Source organism: Lissotriton helveticus, chromosome 6, assembly GCF_964261635.1.
Source record: "Lissotriton helveticus chromosome 6, aLisHel1.1, whole genome shotgun sequence".
In the NCBI taxonomy this organism is placed as follows: domain Eukaryota; kingdom Metazoa; phylum Chordata; class Amphibia; order Caudata; family Salamandridae; genus Lissotriton; species Lissotriton helveticus.
In genome coordinates this window covers 1753074464-1753094694 of record NC_136067.1, presented here as the reverse complement: position 1 = coordinate 1753094694, position 20231 = coordinate 1753074464, and the positions used below count along the sequence as shown (strand labels likewise).

The 20231-nt window shown below is 46.3% G+C and overlaps 1 protein-coding gene across 10 annotated transcripts in view; it reads left to right on the top strand.

Moving 5' to 3' along the window:
• The window catches only part of GTF2A1L (general transcription factor IIA subunit 1 like), a 1231875-nt gene that overhangs the window by 610363 nt on the left and 601281 nt on the right, over positions 1–20231 (top strand). For all 10 annotated transcript variants that reach the window (XM_078649641.1, XM_078649637.1, XM_078649635.1 and 7 more), the window contains one exon: positions 7748–7837. In XM_078649641.1, coding sequence (XP_078505767.1) covers positions 7748–7837 — 90 coding nt within the window. The remainder of the gene's footprint in view (positions 1–7747; positions 7838–20231) is intronic.

Here is a 20231-nt window from a genome sequence, read left to right as displayed (position 1 = left end):
TCAGTCCATGTGTCCGGTGGCTCACACCCTTTAATGAATGGTCTTTGGTAGCTCACACAGTACAATTCAGACAATCTTGACATGCAAATGGGTGTAATCTCTGATATTTATATGTTTCCCTCGTCGTCAATGCTTGATGTGCTCTCCAGAAAGTGTCACTCATAGTCGTTAAAATATCACTCATAATTGCACTGAAATTATGAAAATGTCCCACTATGAAACTGATACCTTGGCAGCTATGCTTTGCTTGTTGTTTTTCTCGCTAAACTTTTCCTATTGCACAGTGTGAGACTTGCAGTAAGCTCAGCTGTGGAAATGTAAAGTCAAGGTTTCTAAGTCGATGCAGAGACCATGTGGTAAAAAGGAGGGAACCTAATGACTGAGGCATCCCTTCATACTCCCTTAATCCCCTGTCCTTTACACAATTATGGACACACATTATGGACAAAAGTCCCGCCTCTCACTTCCATTGGCTAGCTCCATAAATGGAGGCTAGCCATTGGAAGTGAGATCTATCGTTCAAACAGCAAGAAGTGAGATGCGGGCTGCCCTGCCTCTGGGTGGGTGTGTGTGGTTCTGGGTGGGTGTGTGTGGTTCTGGGTGGGTGTGTGTGTGTAGGGTTCTGGGTGGGTGTGTGTGTGTGTGTGTGTGTGTGGCTCTGGGTGGGTGGGTGTGTGTAAGGGGGCTCTGGGTGTGTGTGTGGGGGGGCTCTGGGTGTGTGTGTGGCGGGGCTCTGGGTGTGTGTGTGGCGGGGCTCTGGGTGTGTGTGTGTGTCTCTGGGTGTGTGTGTGTGTGTGTGTCTCTGGGTGTGTGTGTGTGTCTCTGGGTGTGTGTGTGTGGCTCTGGGTGTGTGTGTGTGTGTGGCTCTGGGTGTGTGTGTGTGGTAGTAATTGCTGTCTGCTGAGCTCGTCCGTAGGGTACAATAGGTCTCACATTGCGAGAGATTAAGCTAATGGCAATGTAAATGACAAAACCAACACATAAATACAAAGTTTGTCATTTACAATGCCAATAGCTCTAACTTTTCCAAAGGCGAAACCATTGCATTGTAAATGCTTGTTTAGCTTGAGTTTTGAAGGACAGGTCTTTCTCTATCCAGATTCCCAAGCTCTTGATCTCTTCTTTGGGAGCTGGGGGTTCTCCCAGGCAGGTGGGCCAGATGTTTGGGGGAAGGGGAAGGCCTTCGCCTCCAGAAAGGACTGCCTGTGCTGCAGAACGAGTCTGTTGTAGTCAGGGAATATAAGAATACCCTCTGAGTCATAAAGAAGGTAGACCCACGCCCTCGGCTGTGGAAGAATGACATTCGTGTCCCTGTAGTTAAGAAGACAGGCGATGATAGGGCGGGGGCGGGTGCCCAGAGGCGTTTTCTGCAGCAACACACGGTGAACGCGATCCAGGACGCAACATGGAGACAGTGATTTGGGTGTGAGCCAGCTCCTGAGCCACATGGTGAGGAATTCCACAGCGTCCGTTCCTTCACAGCCTTTCGGGAATCCAATAAAGCGAAGATTATTGCGACGGGCACGCCCTTCTGCATCCAACCTGCATTGCCAGACCCCACGTAAGGGATTCAAGGGTAGACACCTTCTTTGTCAGCGTGCCCACAGTGTCTGCCACATCTGATATGCGGGATTCCTCCTCCGTAATCCGCTGCACCGCATTGCGGAGATCCTGCCAAAGCAGCACAACATCTGCGCCCACTGCACCTATCTTGGATTCCAATGTTTCCCGCAACTGTTTGATCGCCACCAGCAGAGTTGAGTTATCTGGCATTTGGGTCCCTGAGCCTCCCAAAGATGGTCCCGAGGCCGCAGCCTCAGCAAACTTGTCCATAGTATATTGCTTAGAGGATACGCGAGGGTGCTTAACCTTGGCCATTATAGCGACTCACAGGGTCAGAGAGGGCAGACCAGCCGACCGGGTCCTGCAATTTCTCTTAATATGCGCCAAGGATCACGGGTGCTGCAAGCCCAGTTGTCCAGCACTTTTTAATCTCATTCTATCACATTAACAGTACTGGATGGGAGGGCATGCGTCACTTGTCACTGCGGTTTATCAGGCAACCGTATTTGTGGCTGGACTGTGGTCCCCGCGCCACCTTAGCAAGTATAGTTTGCCAACAGCGTGTGAGCTTATGTACCGCAGCAATTGTCGTTAAAGCCACTGTCCTATGATCCCCAGTTCCACACAATGAGCAATGTCCTACTTCACAGTGACTTGTCCTGAAGATCCCACTCCCAACGTGGGTGCTATCTGAGTTGATTCCTGACATTATGCACACCACAGCCACTATATGCACTCCGCTTTCAACCACCCCGGATTACCTTGTTGCGTGTATCCTCGTCTGTCCACTGCTCTTTCTTGCCAGGCCTACCGTTATAGCTGCGTAGAGTCCCAGCTGCCCAGCGTCGCAGCCTTCACCACACTCTCCACCCCTAGGGCCTCACTGCCATGCCTTGCCACTTGGTTATCGCCTTTGCTTTGCAATGCCCCAGGCAGTCGTCACTTAGTTACTTTGGCCGCTGTTCTCTGCACTAGCTCAGCAGCGTGTAGGCAGCCAGCCTCGCCTTCGTTGTGTTCCTGCATTACACCACGGTTCGGCCTGCCAGTTCCTCGATCTCCGCTCGGCAACATGCCTTCTCTGCAGTCTCGCGTAGCTGGCGCAGCCCGAGGAGACACGCTTCCGCATTCGCCCGCCAAATCGCCAATAGTATTTGTTCTGCTGCGAGCCGCACCTTCTCACCCCGGCCCGCAGCTGTCGCTGCTAGGGTGACCAACCGTCCGTAAATTTCACGGACAGTCCGTAATTTCGGCCGTCTGTCTGTTGTCCGTGAAGGATTCTTTAACGGACGCTATTTGTCCGTAATTTTAACCGGGCACAGCTTCCACCCACCTCCCTTCTTGACTCCGATGCAGGACTAAAGCTCAGATACCCAGCGGCATTGGAGAGGCACAGCAGGATGACAACCCTCACACCTTCAGCCCTTGATGAGCTGTTAAGAGGTGCTTGAAGGTGACTGACAGGCGGGAGGAGGGGGGGCTGCAGCTTCAGGAGCAGGGGCACCTATTCAGATGCAAACAGCCCTGAATGCGTCTTGTATCTGCAATTGGTGTGAGACATTCCCCCTTTCTGCCCAGGGCCACAAACATCCTAGAACCGGCCGAGGCAGCACGTGGTTCTCTTCACAGAGCTTAATTAGTCACTAAATTGTAAACAAACCTCGATTCTTCAAACATGCAGTCTATATTGTAATAAAGAAATGGCACAATCGCACCCACACTGATAAACAAAGTATGGAGGATAATCAGTTAAATCAGTTCTCTTGGAGTATCTCCTTTCAGTACTGTACATCAGCGTGGGGGGGGGGGGGGGCAAATTTTGGAAACGCAGCCTGTCTTCTCATTGTCTTGTCCAGGAGGGGGTGAGGAGCCCTCCCCCACCCTGGAAGAGACCAAGATGATACTAGAATACTGCATGCCCACCCCTGTGCCCACCCTGGTGGATGCTGTTCCCCCCCCCATGTGGTGGCTCCTGCCCCCCCCCCCGCTGGTGATGGCTCCTGTCCCCCCCCCTGTGATGGATCCTGTCTCTGCCCTGGGTGGCTTCTGTCCCAGTCCTGGGATGGCTTCTGCAGTGAGGGTGAAGTTCTTGATGGGTGGGCGAGTGAGTAAGTGAAGGGATGGCTGGATGAATTAGTGAAAGGGTGAATGGATGAATGAAAGATTGAATAGATGGATAATGGGAGAGGATGGATGGATTGATGAGTGAGTGGAAGGATGGAAGAGAGAAAAGGGAAATAGCTCGATGTATGGGTGGAAGGGTAGCTGGATGGGTAAAGGGTGGATGGATGAGTGAAAGGATGGATGAGTGAAACGGTGGATGAGTAAGTGAGTAGGTGGATGGATGAGTGAAATGATGGATGGATTGATGAATTGATAAGTGCAAGGGCGAATGGATGGACGGATGAGTGAAAGGGTGGATGTAAGGATGGATGAGTGAGTGAAAGGGAAGTTATATGGACAACATGATGAAAATATGAGTGAAGGAGTGAAAGGATAATTGGATAAGAGAAAGGATGGATGAGTGATAGGGTCAATGGATGGATTCATGAGCGGAAGAGCAGATGGATGAATAAATGGGTGGGTGGGTGGATGGATGGATGGAAGGAAGGATTGCTAAGTGAAAGAGTCGATGGAGAGAGAAAGGGAGGATGATGGATGACTGAAAGGGTGGATGGGTGGAAGAATGAGTGACTGGGTGGATGGATGAGTAAGTGAAAGGATGGCTGGATGGGTGAAAGGGTAAATGGCTGGATGGATGAGTGAATGGATGGATGGGTAGAAGAGTGGGTGGATGAGGGTACAGATGGATAGGATGAAAGGGTGGATGGATGGATAATGGTTGGATGAGTGAAAGGATGGATGAAGGGATGGATGAGTGAAATGACAGATGGAAGGATACATGATGGATAGGTTTGCAAATGGCTGAATATGTCTAGATATGGCTGGGATTACTTATATACTATTGCGCAACCTCTGATGTGTCTGTAAAACGTATCCAATTGTCCTGAAGTTTTGTCCTGAATATTGACCTCCTGTCCTGAATTTGTGTCCTGAATTTTGACCCTTTGTCCTGAATTTTTACACTCACCGTCCTGAATTTACACCAATGCCAGTTGGTCACCCTACTGTCGCTGCGTGTTCTGATGGGCAGGGGGTCACAGAACACTTTCACCTCGGTGATTGGAAAATGCCCACGGCCTAGAGTTCCCGGCCCATCCGCCCTGCACGCCACGACGCCTCCTCAAAATATCCCTCTCTCCCTCGTGTTTTCGCACACGTGGTGTGCACCGAACAGCTCGGGCTAGCGTGGGGAGTATATGCTGCTCAATGCTAGTGAGATGGCAGGATAAATGTTGGATTTTCAGAACCCAAGCGCCCCCTGGGAGCATGAATTACCCTTAAATTTCGTGGGGGGCAGTTGAGGACCCCGTTACCTAGTATGTACGGTACGTTTCCCAACTAGTGTTGTTGGCTGACAAGTTTGAAATCTACACAGTTGTGCTTATCGTAGGGTTATCTGAGAGGGGTGTGGAATTGTTAAAAAAATTTACTAGTCTATGGGACAAAAAACATTCAACACCTATATGCCCTCACCTACTCTGTAAATCCATTTACTTGGCTGGCGTACACAAATTTTTAGGATTTATATTTTGGTTTATGGAAACTGCCCAAATGAATGTGATCGTAAAATAAAACTTTTTTTTTCCTGGGAAAATGTAACTTATGTTTTGAGTTTGAGGCTGCCTTGATTCTGATGATTTGCATTTTCGAGAACATGCTACAATCTGTATAGACTATCTCGCCACCGATATAGAATTGTTACCCTCTTTTAAAGTGTTTGTTCTTTGGGCTGTAGTCTCTTCTATCGTTGTTTTCCCCTTGTTGCTTACCGATATGGATTTAAAAAAAAAATTTTTTTAATGGTGTCCGGTTTTTCTGCAAGTGCAGTGCTTGTCTCGTAAACCCCCTTCGTGTTTGGATTTGCTACAACCATCTTTAGGCTTTTTACCTTCCGTTTTCGTTCCTAGCATGGTTACAGATTACATAAATACGGCGTAATCCTTCCTGCGGAGGAGCTGGATTTCCCCTGAATGTGAGTGCACATTGACAAGGCATGTTCCTTGCAGGCACACCCTTAAGACGCGCTTACCGTGCATAAACACCTTGCAGAAAGGTCACACGCACACCCCTCAGAAACTGGCTCACTGACCAGTTGAAGATTACATTCTAACAGTGCATACATTTCTCTTCTATACAGGGACTGAACAAAGTCAAAAACCTTTCTCTCAAATACCTGTTAAGTGACAAGCTGTGAGCCTTTGTTTCCCTTACATTGCATCTCGGTGGGAGGCTCCCGATCGCTCCCAACCAAGATACTTCACCAATAAGCTTTGGCATAGCCAATAGGTCTCACTTTTGGGACCTTATAAGTATTTAGTTATGCAGCACAATAGCCTTGGTGCAACAACATCAACTGTTGCATGGATAAAAACTTATATGTTCCAAAGGCGAGACCTATTGGCTATGCCAATGCTTGTTATATTATTTATAATTGTATTTTCTTCAAAGAACTGTGGCAGGTTAATAATCCCTTGCTGGGCCTCACTGAGAAATTGGGGTTTGTGTCTTATATCATGGTCCACAAACTCCATTGGAGGTCCATCAAGGGAAAAGGACCTCTTGCCACAGGTTCAAGGCAGGATCTGTGGCTAGATGTTGTAGAATTCCAGGCCCGCACTGGAGCCCGTGAATCTTGCTCTTGATCAGTAAACCAGTGACAAAAATATACTTTTATTACATTTTTTGCTGGGGGGGGGTCATGAGGGATTCTCTTTGAGCATCCTCATCTGATCCAGCGTCAGGCAATGATACTCCTCCCCCTTTTAGCTCTTTTCAATGTATTTTTCAGATTTATCTCTGTTGCAGACAGCCATTCAGAAAACTTTGATTCCACAAGCCCAGCTTTGGATTTGCTGACCCGAAATGACTGCCAGGAGCAAAATCTTCCTTGTTCAATCAAGTTTGTATATATTTTACATTTTGGGCTCACAGGAGGTATCATAAACCTGGTTTCAGACCTCAATATATTGCTCTAATTTAACCTCTTGTTTGTCTAGACCGAAAGAATGTTTGAAAGCTACTACCTCGAACTGCTGAACTTATTTACACACACCAAGCAAAGCCATTTCCCTCACTTTCATACTATGGTTGATGTAGTTCTGTTCAGCCATTCTTTTCTGTATTAAGGAGCAAAAAATTCTGTGGGAGTTAAAATGGGAAATGTCACAACATCCCTAACCCACCTTTTTTAGACTCCACCTTTGACTGTTCTGTGTTAAACTTTCCAATCCGTACAGAATTGTCCAACAGCATCAAAGTTATTAGAAAATTAAAAAGATACTTCGCTTTGGAAACCCTGACCAACCCCTAACTACACAGGCAGTATTGCCACCTATGGAATAAAAACTTAAAAAATACGCATAAACTTACCTGAAAAGTTGTGATGTAAAGACACTCCTGATGTAGTGACTCCTGATGAACACCTGCAATGTTTTGACTCCTGATGTACTTACTTGCAATGTGATGACCTGCAACACAACATACAGCAGTTTTAATGAAATTTTACATTCATTGTTTGCCTAAGCACATTTGGTTCAAACAAATCCCACACAACTTGGCGGGTTACTCAGTGTCGGGAGTGCAGCTTGCAGTGCTAATGGGATCAGTACCTCAGTCTTCCAAGCAGTTTGCCAGTATCATCTGGATATCACAATCAGTTGGATCTCTTGTAATGACCCTTAGTTGAATATTGAGAGTGCTTGGTAAACACTTCACTTGGAAAATGAGGCATGGTACATCCAACTGATGATCACATTGTAAATGGGAAAAGTTCAATATGCAAACGTAACTTTTACTGGGGAAAGTCATCATGTAACCTAGGTGAATTTGTAAAGTACATAATTAGCAGCGTTCGAATGTCTGTTATTAGAGTGAAGTAATTTTTCAGAGTGGGATTTATTTTAAATTTAAGAGTTCCTTAGACTACCCTTGGATTGTTTTAAGGTACAAATGCATACTCTGACTGTTTGGTAGTTGCCTATAATGTTATCATTTTGAGTTTCACTATTGTATGAGATTGTCTCTGCTTTTCATTTACTGTTTCTATATGAATTTTATTTTTTAGGACCCTTTGAACTCTGGAGATGATGTTAGTGAGCAAGAAGTACCTGACCTGTTCGATACCGACAATGTTATCGTATGTCAGTATGACAAGGTATATTATGGTTATTTTTAAGCAAGACATGTTGCACTGTTACTGGTCATAAAAGTCTGCATATCACAATGAAATATAATGTTCTCTTTTGGTGTGCCTTTAGAAAGAGTTGCTATGTAGCACAGGAAGCATTATGATCATATACTGTTTGGTTGTATTTTCCTGCACCATAACCTTTCATGTTGTTTAAAACCCATCTGAAATTGGGCTCAGAAGTAGCAGATTTTGACATTACAAAACTAGAGCATATTATATCTGAAAGAAACAGGTTAGTGTTAGATTCCTTAACTTAGAATATCCCCATTCGTCAGACTGGATCCGGAAAGTTTTGCGTAGCAGTACCCTTGTGCGTCGGTAGGCGTCGTCCGTCGTTGGCGCCGTGATGATGTCGTCGGAGTACTTAGACGCCGCCCTCGTGCGCTGACGTCAGTTCTTCTTTTTTCCGCGCCGGCAAGCGCTCACGGTCCCGGTCCAGGAGGGGGCCGAGGGACCGGTCGCGGGGCCACAGTCGTCGAAGCTCGGCGAGTCGTCACCATTCGTCGGGCTCCAAGTCCTCCGGTAGGAGGCACAAGAAGTCGAAGAGGCGACATCCCTCTTCCGAATCCCAGCGACGCTCGCGTGATGCGGCCGGGGGTTCGGGCAACACCGCCCACGCGACTCCGCCAGAGCCGCAGGCATCGCGGCCTGCTCCATACCCGCCGGTCCCTGGGCCGAACGCGATGCCGGAGGAGATCGATCGGCCAGCGTCAGCCATCTTCTGCCTTTCTCTCCTTTCTTGGCCAAGGAAGGGGCGCCCCTTCACGTCCTGCCAGCAACAGGCCGCAGTCTAACATCCAGCATGACGGCGGACGTGGTAACCGCCATGGCGGTGCCAGGGGATAACGGCAAGGCCAGTCCACATCCACCCCCACAGCATCTGCCTCAAAGCCCTCCTAGTCCGAGCTTTCAGGCCCATTTGACGCAAGTGGGGGGCAGGGTCCGCCATCACCTCCTCCACTGGCGCGACATCTCTTCGGACAGGTGGGTGCTGCAAATCGTCCAAAGGGGCTACTCCCTCCCCTTCGAGGTGACCCCTCCAGCCATGCCACCGCAGTACCACTGCGTGTCGGGGGATCCCTTGCAACTTCTGCAAGAGGAAGTATCAGCCCTCTTGGCCAAGGGGGCCATCGAGCGAGTTCCTGGGCCAGAAGTAGGATGTGGTTGCTATTCCCACTACTTTCTGGTTCCCAAGAAGGGCAAAGGGGCCTACGGCCTATCTTGGACCTGCGGAACGTCAACGGCTTCCTCCAGAAGGAGAAGTTCAAGATGCTGACTTTGGCTCAGGTCTTAGCTGTCCTGGACCCCGGAGACTTGATTGTAGCGTTGGACTTGCAGGACGCTTATTTCCACATCCCCGTCCTGCCGGCCCACCAGCGTTACCTGCGGTTCATGGTAGGCCACAAGCACTTTCAGTTCACCGTGCTTCCTTTGGCCTTACCAGCGCCCCACGGGTGTTCATGAAAGTGATGGCGGTGGTCGCAGCTCATCTGCGCAGATTAGGGGTGCCAGTTTTTCCCTATCTCGACGACTGGTTGTTGAAGGCGGGCTCACCCCAGACAGTCGTCAGCCACCTCCAGACTACGGCCGACCTCCTGCACCTGCTGGGGTTTTCCATCAATGTGCTGAAGTCACACCTGTGTCCCTCTCAAAAGCTCCTCTTCATCGGACTGTTTCTGGATTTGGCGCAGTTTCGGGTTTATCCTCCCGAACAGCGGGTTCGGGATATTCAGGCTCTGATTCCGATCTTTCAGCCTTTATCCCGGGTCTCGGTCAGGTTGACGCTGCGACTTCTGGGGATGATGGCCTCCTGCATCCTTCTGGTGCATCACGCCAGGTGGCGGATGCGGGCTCTGCAGTGGGACCTGAAGTTTCAGTGGGCCCAGCATCAGGGCAACCTGTCCGACCATGTCCTGATCTCGGAGGGCACTGCAAGACAGTTGCAGTGGTGGCTCACGGACCGCGATTGGGTCAGCGGCAGATCCCTCTCCCTACCCCAACCGGAGCACATAGTTGTGACTGACGCGTCCCTCCTGGGCTGGGGGGGCCACATGTGAGAGGCGGAGATCAGAGACCTGTGGTCTCCGGCGGAGTCCTGGTTCCGCATCAATCTTCTGGAGCCGCAGGGCGATCAGGCTTGCACTGACTGCATTCCCTCCCTCTGTCGGGGAAGTGTGGTGCAGGTGTTCATGGACAACACCATCGCCATGTGGTACTGCAACAAACAGGGTGGGGTGGGGTTGTGGACCCTTTGCCAGGAGGTTTGCGCCTCTGGCAATGACTGGAACACCAGGGCGTCACCCTGGTGGTTCAACACCTGGCAGGTTCCCTGAACGCCAGGGCGGAAGAACTCAGCCGTCTGTGCATGATGGATCACGAATGGCGTCTGATCTCGGACGTGGCGCAAGGTCTATTTCGGCAGTGGGGAGAGCCTTGGTTAGATCTATCCGCCACAGAAGAGAACACGCAATCTCATCAGTTCTGCGTGTTGGAATTTCCAAGGCGGCACTCGCGGAGTTGCGGTCTGTTGTATGCCTTTCCGCATTTACCACTTCTGCCTAGAGTGCTGAAGAAGATCAGGCGCGACCGGGCCCAGGTCATCCTTGTGGCCCCGGACTGGGCAGGAAGATACTGGTATCCCGAGCTACTCAGCATGTCAGTCGATCCCCTGGTTTGTCTGCCTCTTCAGGAGGACCTTCTGTCCAACCTCCATGCGTGGAGATTGAGCGGCGGCAGTTGAGACCATTTGACTTGCCTCCTGAAGTCTGTGATGTCATTCTGGCAGCCAGGCGTCCCTCCACAAAAACAGTATACGCCTGCAGGTGGAACAGATTTGTGGCATGGTGCACAGCAAAGGCTGTGGATCCCCTTTCTGTCTCTCTTTCAGAGGTTCTCCTCTTTCTTCTTTCACTTGCCCAGCAGGGCTCCGCTCTGGGCACTATCAAAGGCTACCTCTCTGCCATTTCAGCCTTCTTAAGGCTTCCTGATCAGCCTTCTCTTTTCAAGTCCCCTGTTGTAAATAGATTCTTGAAGGGCATCACTCATATGTTTCCTCCTGCTCCTTTCGTGATGCCTCAATGGGACCTTGTTCTAACTTATTTGTTGTGCGCTCCCTTTGAGCCACTTCATAATTGTCCTCTCCGTCGTCTTACTCTTAAGACTGCATTCCTGGTTGCCATCACCTCTGCCAGGAGGGTGAACGAGCTTCAGGCTCTTTCTTCTAAGCCTCCTTTCCTTTCTGTCCATCCGGACAAAGTTGTCTTAAAAACAAGTCCCTCTTTCCTGCCCAAGGTTGTTACAGCCTTCCACACCGGGCAGTCCATCACCTTGCCCACCTTCTTTCCGCCTCCGCATCCCACATAAGAGGAAGAGAGGGTCCACCGTCTGGACCCAAAACGTGCGTTCTCATTTTATTTGGACCGCACACGCCAGTTCCGGGTGGACGACCAGCTCTTTGTTGGTTACATGTGCGCTAAGAAGGGACGTGCAGTGCACAAACGCACCATTTCTCGATGGGTCGTTTTGTGCATTAAGGCCTGTTATTCTCTGGCTAGGAAGGATCCTCCGGTGGGGCTGCGTGCCCACTCCACTCGGGCCACGGCGGCTACTACTGCCATAGGTCGGGGAGTCCACTTGCAGGACATCTGTTGGGCAGCTACGTGGGCCTTGTGGCACACATTCGCTAGACACTACTGCCTGGACAGCCAAGGCGGAGAGATGGCTTCTTTGGCCGTTCCGTGCACCAGGAATTTCTGGTGTGATCTTGGTTCGCAGACCCACCACCGGGGTTGGTATTGCTGGGGTATCTATTCTAAGGTAAGGAATCTAACACTAACCTGTTTCTTTCAGATGCACAAGTTACTTACCTTCGGTAACGATATATCTGTAAGAAACAGTAGTTAGTGTTAGAATCCAGTGGCATAGTAAGCACGGGACCCATGTCTTGGCATACACTTCCCTCTTAGGGTGACTATTGCAACACAAAAAGATGATGGACGGAATGCTGAACATTGTCAAACATTCACCCCCAGTCACAGATCTGGGTTAAATCCATTGTGTTTTTTTGCTCATTATGCTACACCAGTTGTTACCCAGCCACATGCTAATCATCCTTAGCCCTGCTCCACATGGTAACAGTCAAGTCAAAACTGCCAGGCCATGTCCACCCTGGACCAGAAAACAAGCATTATGGGACCAGTTTCAGGTTATCACAGCTCACCAGCCTGGCTAGCTTGAATCCAGTGGCATAGTGATAACAGATCCCACGTCCTAGCATACCCTTACTAATTACAGCAATTATTGCAACACAAAAAGGTGATGGACAGAATGCTGATCATTGTCAAACATTCACCCCCAGTCTCAGATCTGAGTTAAATCCATTGGTTTTTTTGCTCACTATGCCAACCTAGTTTGGACCCAGCCATATACAAATCAGTCTTGACCCTGCTCCCTAGGGGACCAGTCCAGCCAGAACTGCCTCGCCGGGTACTTCCTGGACCGGAAAACAAGCATCATGGGACCAAATTCGGGGTATCACCTCATCAACCAGGCTAGCTTGAATCCAGTGGCATAGTGAATACGGGACACCCCGCCATGGCATACCCTTCTTACTTAGCCTATCTGATGACGGTTATTGATTCATAAAATGAATTTTGAGCAGTTACTGGATTGAAGCAGCATTGCTTGACTGTGGAGGCCCAGCAGAAGGGAAATCGAGTTTAGACCTGGAACAACAGAAAAGGATGTGTCCTCATAGGTCCAGGTATGAGTTTATGGGAACATATTAAATGAAATTGAGCTCTGATCTCAAGGCTCCGATTGATCTGTACCACTGAAATTCGTCTACCATAAAATCTAGTACTGCCTGGTACCAACCTTTGTATAATTACCATGGCTTTGAAAATAATTTGACTGCTCACAAGGAACTAATAAAGATGCTACGCTATTTTAACTTGATTTGTAGAGTACCCGCTTACCTCCACTGGGGCATCCTGGCTTAACAGAAAATGATCTAACTGAAAATGGAGCATGAATGGTGCAGAAGTGAGTTTAGCACGCTTAAAACAACCAGGTTTTACGATTTTTGAAGATTTTCTCTCTGTAATGGAGACTATTAAGTCTATGCTTTTTACATAGGAAACTATGTCAAAGCCAAAGGAGATTTGATGTACTTCCTGCAATGTATTGACTCCTGACATACTTCCCTTTAATGTAATGACCTGGAGCAGACGAGCGTTGGGGGAGGGAGGGTGGGTTTATGAAGATGTTGAGAAAAGGAGGACTGAGGAATTGCTCAAGGAATCCAACAAGTATCCAAGTGGTAAGAGGAGAGTGCATCACATTTACGATCTATTAAGCAGAAAAGATTTGAATCATTGCAAGGTGTTTAGACAGATTTCAAGCTTGTTTATGTGTTTAAGTAGGGTATCATGCGAGAACATGTCACATTTGAGTATTGTGACAGGATGTGTTCCAAGATTCTGCGGATATCAACCATAGCAGTGAATAGTGCCGCCTTGGTAATATGGGCGGCTCTAAAACTGGATTGAGAGTAATCAAGAAGTCTAAATAGATAGTAAGCTATGTGTTGGCAGCTCTTCCAGCAGCATACCAGGAAAAGGTAGCAGCGATATCGGTCTATAGTTTGCAAGTGTCATTGGATCAGCAGAGGAATTTTTCGACAAAGGGAGAACATTGGTGTGTTTCCATACATCTGGTAAATTAGAAGTGGTTAGTGAAATTAGAGGAGTGCTAAATACGCAGGCAGTAAGAAAAGATAAAGTAAGGGCATGGGATATCCAGAGATCCAGATATGACAGCGGGCATAGTAGTGCAAAGATTATCCGTATTTACAAGGGCAATTTTGGCTAAAGTGTTACATTGTAAGATGGCAGAGTGTGGGTCTGTGAAGGGTAGACTGCCAATCAATAGTTAAGTAAAAGAATTGGAAAAAATAGAGCTTATTTTCTCTTGACAAAATCCAGAGAGAGCATTACAGATATCCTGAGATGCCAGAATCAATTGAGAACAGGTAGTCCATTGGATGAAATACTTGATAATGCTGATTGTTTCATGGGCTGAATTAGTGCTGCAGTGGATGGAATTGACCAGGAAATCCTGGCCAGCTCTGCAAATTTCACTGTGGTAATTATTAAGAGCAGCTTTGTGTGTAGTCTCATCTGATTCGAGATGTAAGTGTCTACATACTCCTTCCAAGTATTGCAGTGGAACTTGAATTTCTCTTAAGGCACCATTGCACCGTTTAGTGGAAATAGTTGAGTGTGCATAGGACACCCCTTATAGAGGGGCAGTGGAGTTAAGGGCATTAGTAATGCAAGGACTAAAACCAGTGGCAGCTGTAGAGGTTAAGTTTGTGGTTTGGCGGAAAGTTGTTGAGTACTACTCAACTTGTCTTTAGATATCAGTTTCCGGATCTGGTTTTGATCTTGGTTGACTAGGAGGGGAGCTATGAGGCATGACCGAGAGGTATAGAAAAGGAAATAAGAAAGTGATCAGTTCACACTATCTGTAGTGAGATATCAGTCTAAAGCATCATATCGTTTGTAAAAATAGATTTGACTATCTGCTCAACTTGGTGAGTGGACAGGTGACCATTTGGGAGTGTTGACTGTTTTAAGGTTATCAAGTAGTAGTATTGTATCATTATAATTATCATTAAAGGTATCTTCTAGGTAGTAATTAAAACCACCTAGTACTACTAAATGTTGATATTTAATTATTAGAGGGGCCAGTATTATCCGAAAGCTTGTGGCTGAAGTCTTTTAGAGGGCGTATATATCAGGGTGCCATGCAAAGTGATACAAGGGTGGGTTCGAGACAAAAAATCAAGAGCTCAAGCTGATCAGAACAGTGAGACATAAGGATGTTTCCCCTTATCTTGGAACTAAAGAATATTGTGATTTGCCTGCCAATTTTAGATGTCGTAAGTATTTTATAGCCAGGGGTGGTGCCTTCAGCTATGTCAGTGTTGGTGGCTACGTTTAGCCAGGTTCCAGAAATCAAACAGAAGTCTGGAGACTTGGAGTGGAATAGGTCCCAAACTTACATTTTGTGTTTGGGGGTGGTACAAGTTTAAATACGGGATTTTGTCTTGATAAAGAGATCATAACACTTATTTTGCTTTGGGGAAAATGACACTTAGTAGGGGAAACTGATGTAGAAGTAGTGTTACCCGGGGAGCGTGTGTGGTAAGCAGGAAGAGTGGAATTCTCTGCATCTAAAGAACCCTTCAGTAAAGGTTGCAGCATCCAGGGCAGCAGGCAAATTAAAATTGTGGAGAAGGAAAGCCGACTAAGAGGTTTTACCTTATTAAATTCTCCTCATGGGGCCGATGTCCTGACGCACGGCACAGTCTTGCTGCAGACGGTCTTGCCTTAGGCGTGCTTTAAACATACCCGCTAAGCATCTGTACTGTAGGCACCATTTTTTTAAGGAAGTTAGCTTTTCTTTATCTCTATTTGAAAGTGTGAAGTTCCCAGAGCACACACAGATATTTTGATATCATTATGGCTAGCCACTCTGTAGGCTCACATGTTTTTTGTTTATTTAATGAGTGCAGCCATTACAATTTGACTCCTTAGTGTAAGCTTGTTGTTTACAAAGGTGGAGACTTAATGTCAACATGTGATAGAGCTGATTTATTATGTGCCGTGTTAATCTGAAAGAGACTTATAGCCGCAGATTTCTTACCTTAGAATTATCCCCAGACATTAGACTAGATCTGAAAATCTTTGAATTTGGCTCTGCGTGTCATAGTGGTCTGGTCCGGAAGTGATGTGCTCAGTGCCTATATAGGTGCCATCCCAGCATGCTGACATCAGTTTTATTCTTTCCGCGCAGATTTGGAGAGAGCTACCCCCAGTAATTTTTTGACTGACCTTTTTTATTGTTGTCCTCATTGCCCAAGTATACCAAAGCTTTGGGTCACAAGTCCCAATCAAGAAGGAAAGGATTGAAACTACCCCATAGTCGTTATATTGGGATGGATCACTCTACACCGTGCCCACCTTATTCACCCTTCAGTAGCAAATTCTTTGCGGCCCTTGCGTGCCACCGTCAGAATATTAGGCAATATGGTATAGAGGCCTAATAATCGGACTATTATAGATTCAACCCATTTCTCGTATGGAACCCAGAAATGATTCTCTTACTTTTTGAAGATCTATCCAAAACATTAGTATGTTGTATAGCGGCCAACCATTCTACTTTACTGGGAGGTACCGCTTTCACCCATTTTTTTACATATTTCCCTACGGGCTAATAATATGAGGAGGAAAATCGATTTATTTGTATTTTTTCTCTGTGATGTATAGTCAACAGGAATTCCCCCAAAAATCTAAATGATGCTTACCTGGAGCGTCTCCATGTATAACCGAAATCATATTACTCACTTCCAACCAAAAATCCTGGATCATCGGACAGTCATAAAACATGTGGATATCATCGCCTTTCGCTTTACCACATTTAGGACATTTAGGCACTGCTCCATTCCCTATTTTGGATAATTTTTATGGCGTCCAATAAACCCTGTGGAGACAAAATAGGTGGTTTCGCCTTAAATTTGCAGGCCGTACTGTGGAATATAAAGTAGTACAAGATGCTTGCCATAATTCTTCCAACTGCTCCCCGGGCAAGCTCTTCTCCCACAGTTCTTTCGGCAGGTTAAAATCACCATCACTCAGCTCCACCAACAGCCAATATCCTTGTGACACCTCTTTTTTTTGATTTACTCCAGCCATCAGCGATGCTTCCAGATTATTGTCCTGACCTGCACCGAGTCCCTCAGTACGACTCCAACTCAACATTTGGAGATATTTGAATGTTGATAATCGTCCATTCGTTAGTGTTTGGGCCTCCTTCCCCTAGGAGATTAAAGCCTCATTTTTCATCACCGAACCCCAGAGCAGGATTCCCGCTTCTTTTAGTGGCTGCGCCAGACTGTCTTTCGTCCATTTCGGGGATCCTGGTGAGTCAAAGATTAGGGCCCTACAGCTAGAATAACTGATCTTTAATTCCCTCCTAACTTTATACCAAGTTGTGGCTAGGCCCTGCAGAGTTTTTAATCGAATCTTTTTAAAGTAACGAGGATCCCCATATTTATGTAAAAAAATCAGTGTCTCCTCCGTTTAGATTTTTTAGCATTGCTTTATACATTCTGTCTATATCCGATTCCTCTGGAACTTTGAACAAACTTTTCCTTCCTTTTAACATGAACACCCATGCGTAGTACGAAACATCCGGCAGCTTAAGTCCTCCTTTCTCATATCGCCTTCTGAGTTTCTTCCAAGGGGTTTTAGCACTCCTTTGGAGGCCCATATAAAGCTTGAAATTTTGGACTGAGCCTTTTTAAGCCATTCTTCCTTAAAGGCCATCGGAATGTTTTGGAATAAAAAAGTAATTTTTGGAAGGATAGTCATTTTAATGATATTCACTCTTATGTAAATTGATAGTGGGAGATGTGACCCAGCAGCAATTTCCCTATTTCCTTACTGACCCTCTGGAAGTTAGTTTCAGGAATTTGCTCTACATTCTGTACTATTTTTATACCCATGTACCTCATTTCCTCTTTGACATATTCTACCCGTGTATCAATATTCCAGACCATAATAACCGTTTTACGCTGGTTTATTTCATAGCCTGAAACATTGCCAAAACCTGCCGCAAGCTCATACACAACAGGTAAGGCTGAATCCAAGTTCGATGTATACACTACCAAGTCGTCAGCATATAGGCCCACTTTCTTTTTCCAACTTCTTACTTTAAGCGGGATGATTTCGGCATGCTTCCTAATCTTTTCCGCTAGGGGCTCGATATATAAATTAAAAAGTAATGGGGATAGCGGGCACCCTTGCCTTGTCCCCCTGCCAATGTTAAACTTTTTTGATAGTCTTCCATTTATTAATATTTTTGCAGATGGGGCTTTGTACAATTGCATTATAGCACAACAAAAGTTTCCTCCTAGATTAGATAGCCTCAGGATTTCCTCCAAATATCGCCAATTCACACGCTCGAAAGCCTTAGTCACATCAACCGTGATAACTGCTAAAGGCACTTTGTCTACCGTGGCTAGATCGATGGCGCCTATGGGGTTGTATGTAACATCTTTAATATTTCTCCCTCTCACGAACCCTTTTTGATCCTCGTGTAGGAGTGCTCCCACCACCTCATTCAGCCTATCTGCTAAAATTTTTGAGTATAACTTGTAATCGGAATTTAAAAGCGAAATAGGCCTGTACGAGTCGCAGCAATCTGGTGGTTTGTCAGGTTTTAGAATGAGCGTAACAGTGGCCTCATTCCATGAGGGAGGGATTTCTTCCCCCTTTTCAAAAATTGCAGAAAATAGTTTCTTTAAGACTGGGGCTAAGACTTTCTCTAATTTTTTATATAGTTCCGTAGGAAGGCCATCTGGACCCGCCGCTTTATTCTATTTCCCTAACTTAATAGCCCTCACAATTTCTTCCTCCGTTAATTCCTCATTAATACCCTCCTTCTGAAACTCTGATATTTTAAGCGGGAGCTCTTGGTATAGCCAGTCTAATATCTCGGCCCCTGTGGTGTTCAAGTCTTCTGTATATACTTGTTTAAAATAATTTAATAATATTGTATCCTCCCTACTAACCCCCACTTTTCTTGGGCCACCTCCAGTCTCGTAGTTTCATTAGTTTATATAACTTCTCGCCTGGTCATTTTTTATTTTCCAAGCTAGGAGCTTGCCGCACACCTCCCCATAGTTAAAATGTGCCAAATTACCAGCACGCCATCTGTCTTGTAACCTTTTTTCTAGAACTGATACCAGATTTGATTTAGGAGTCTGAATAGAAGCCTGGCCCTCCTCACAACCTATTTCATTATTATGTATCATATATTCCAAACTCTGAATCTTTTTTTTCTAAATCTTGGATTTCCGCTTTCCTCTGCCTATTTTTATATGCCTGCGCCAATGTAATTTTCCCTCTTAAAAAGGCTTTATAAGTGTCCCAAACTATACCTAAGGGGGCACTTCCCAGATTATCCAAAAACTCTTGGGACTCCAGACCCGAGCTTTCCATTAAGGAATCGTCCGCCAATATGGTGCGATCCATAGTCCACCGCTGTTGTGCCCCCGTATCCTGTGGAAACAGAGTTAGCGTTATGGCGGAGTGGTCTGACAAATGTGCACCCACATGGTTCACGTCTCCTGCTTGATGTTTTATACATTGGTTCATTAAAAAGAAGTCTATTCTAGACTGATGTCCATATTTTTTGTTATTGAATGTAAAACTTTTTAACAACCCCTTCTTTTCTCTCCAAATGTCACACCACCCTAAAGATTTAATTGTGTTAACTATTAATGACCTAGACTTGTTATGTGTCTTACACCTACTTTTAGTGGAACGATCTAAAGACCACATTAAAATCTCCTGCCATTATGATAGGGTCTGGAAAATCCAATAGCTCTGAGACCAGTTGACCAAACGGAAGAGGGTCATCAGTATTGGGCCCATAATACCCAACCACTGTGTATAACTGATTGTGGCTTTTTATCTTTACAATTACCCATCTGCCTGCTCTATCTACTCTGCTTTCCATTACTTCAGCTTGGGCATTTGATTTTATCAATATCGCCACCCCTCTTATTGTGAGCTGCTGATCCGTACAAATCAAAGTTTGCACCCATTTCCTTTTCTCAAAAAGCTCTTTCATCTCCTTACAAGTTAAATGCGTCTCTTGTAACAAAATAATTTGTGCTGGCGCATCCTTTAAGTACTGCAACAACCTCTCTCGCCTATGCGATCCTCTCAGACCGTTTACGTTCCAAGAGAGAAATTCTAAACGCGGGTTCTGACTATCTGCCATCTCTTCTTAATCTCTCCAGGTCCATTATATCTTGGGCTAAGCTATATATAGAGGACAAACTTTTTTTTGACTTTTTTTCCTCCTGCTCCCACACCCATGCACTAGCAACACCCCGTGAACCCCACCCCCCTCCCCTCCAGAAACCCTCCTCTTCTTCCTATATTTTAAGTACTAATAAGTATCAGATTTTGGCGTAGTTTACTGAATCTCAAGAAAGGGTGAGCATAAAAAGAGAGCAAGGACAAGCAGGGCCTGGAGAAGGGGTACTCTCTGAAATAATGGACCTACAAGTGAGCCAGTGTCAGCCCCCGATTCAGCAAGGTACTACACACAGCAGGTTGTGTCACTCCAGATTTTAAGAAGGAGAAGAGACAGGAGGAAACCAGATGGTGACCGCAAGTATGGGAGGGGTAGATGTAATCCCAGCAGTACGTACGCAGGAAGGAAATCAACCTCATCTACTACCTCTGACACAATCCCATCGGGTGCAGCACCCTAAGCC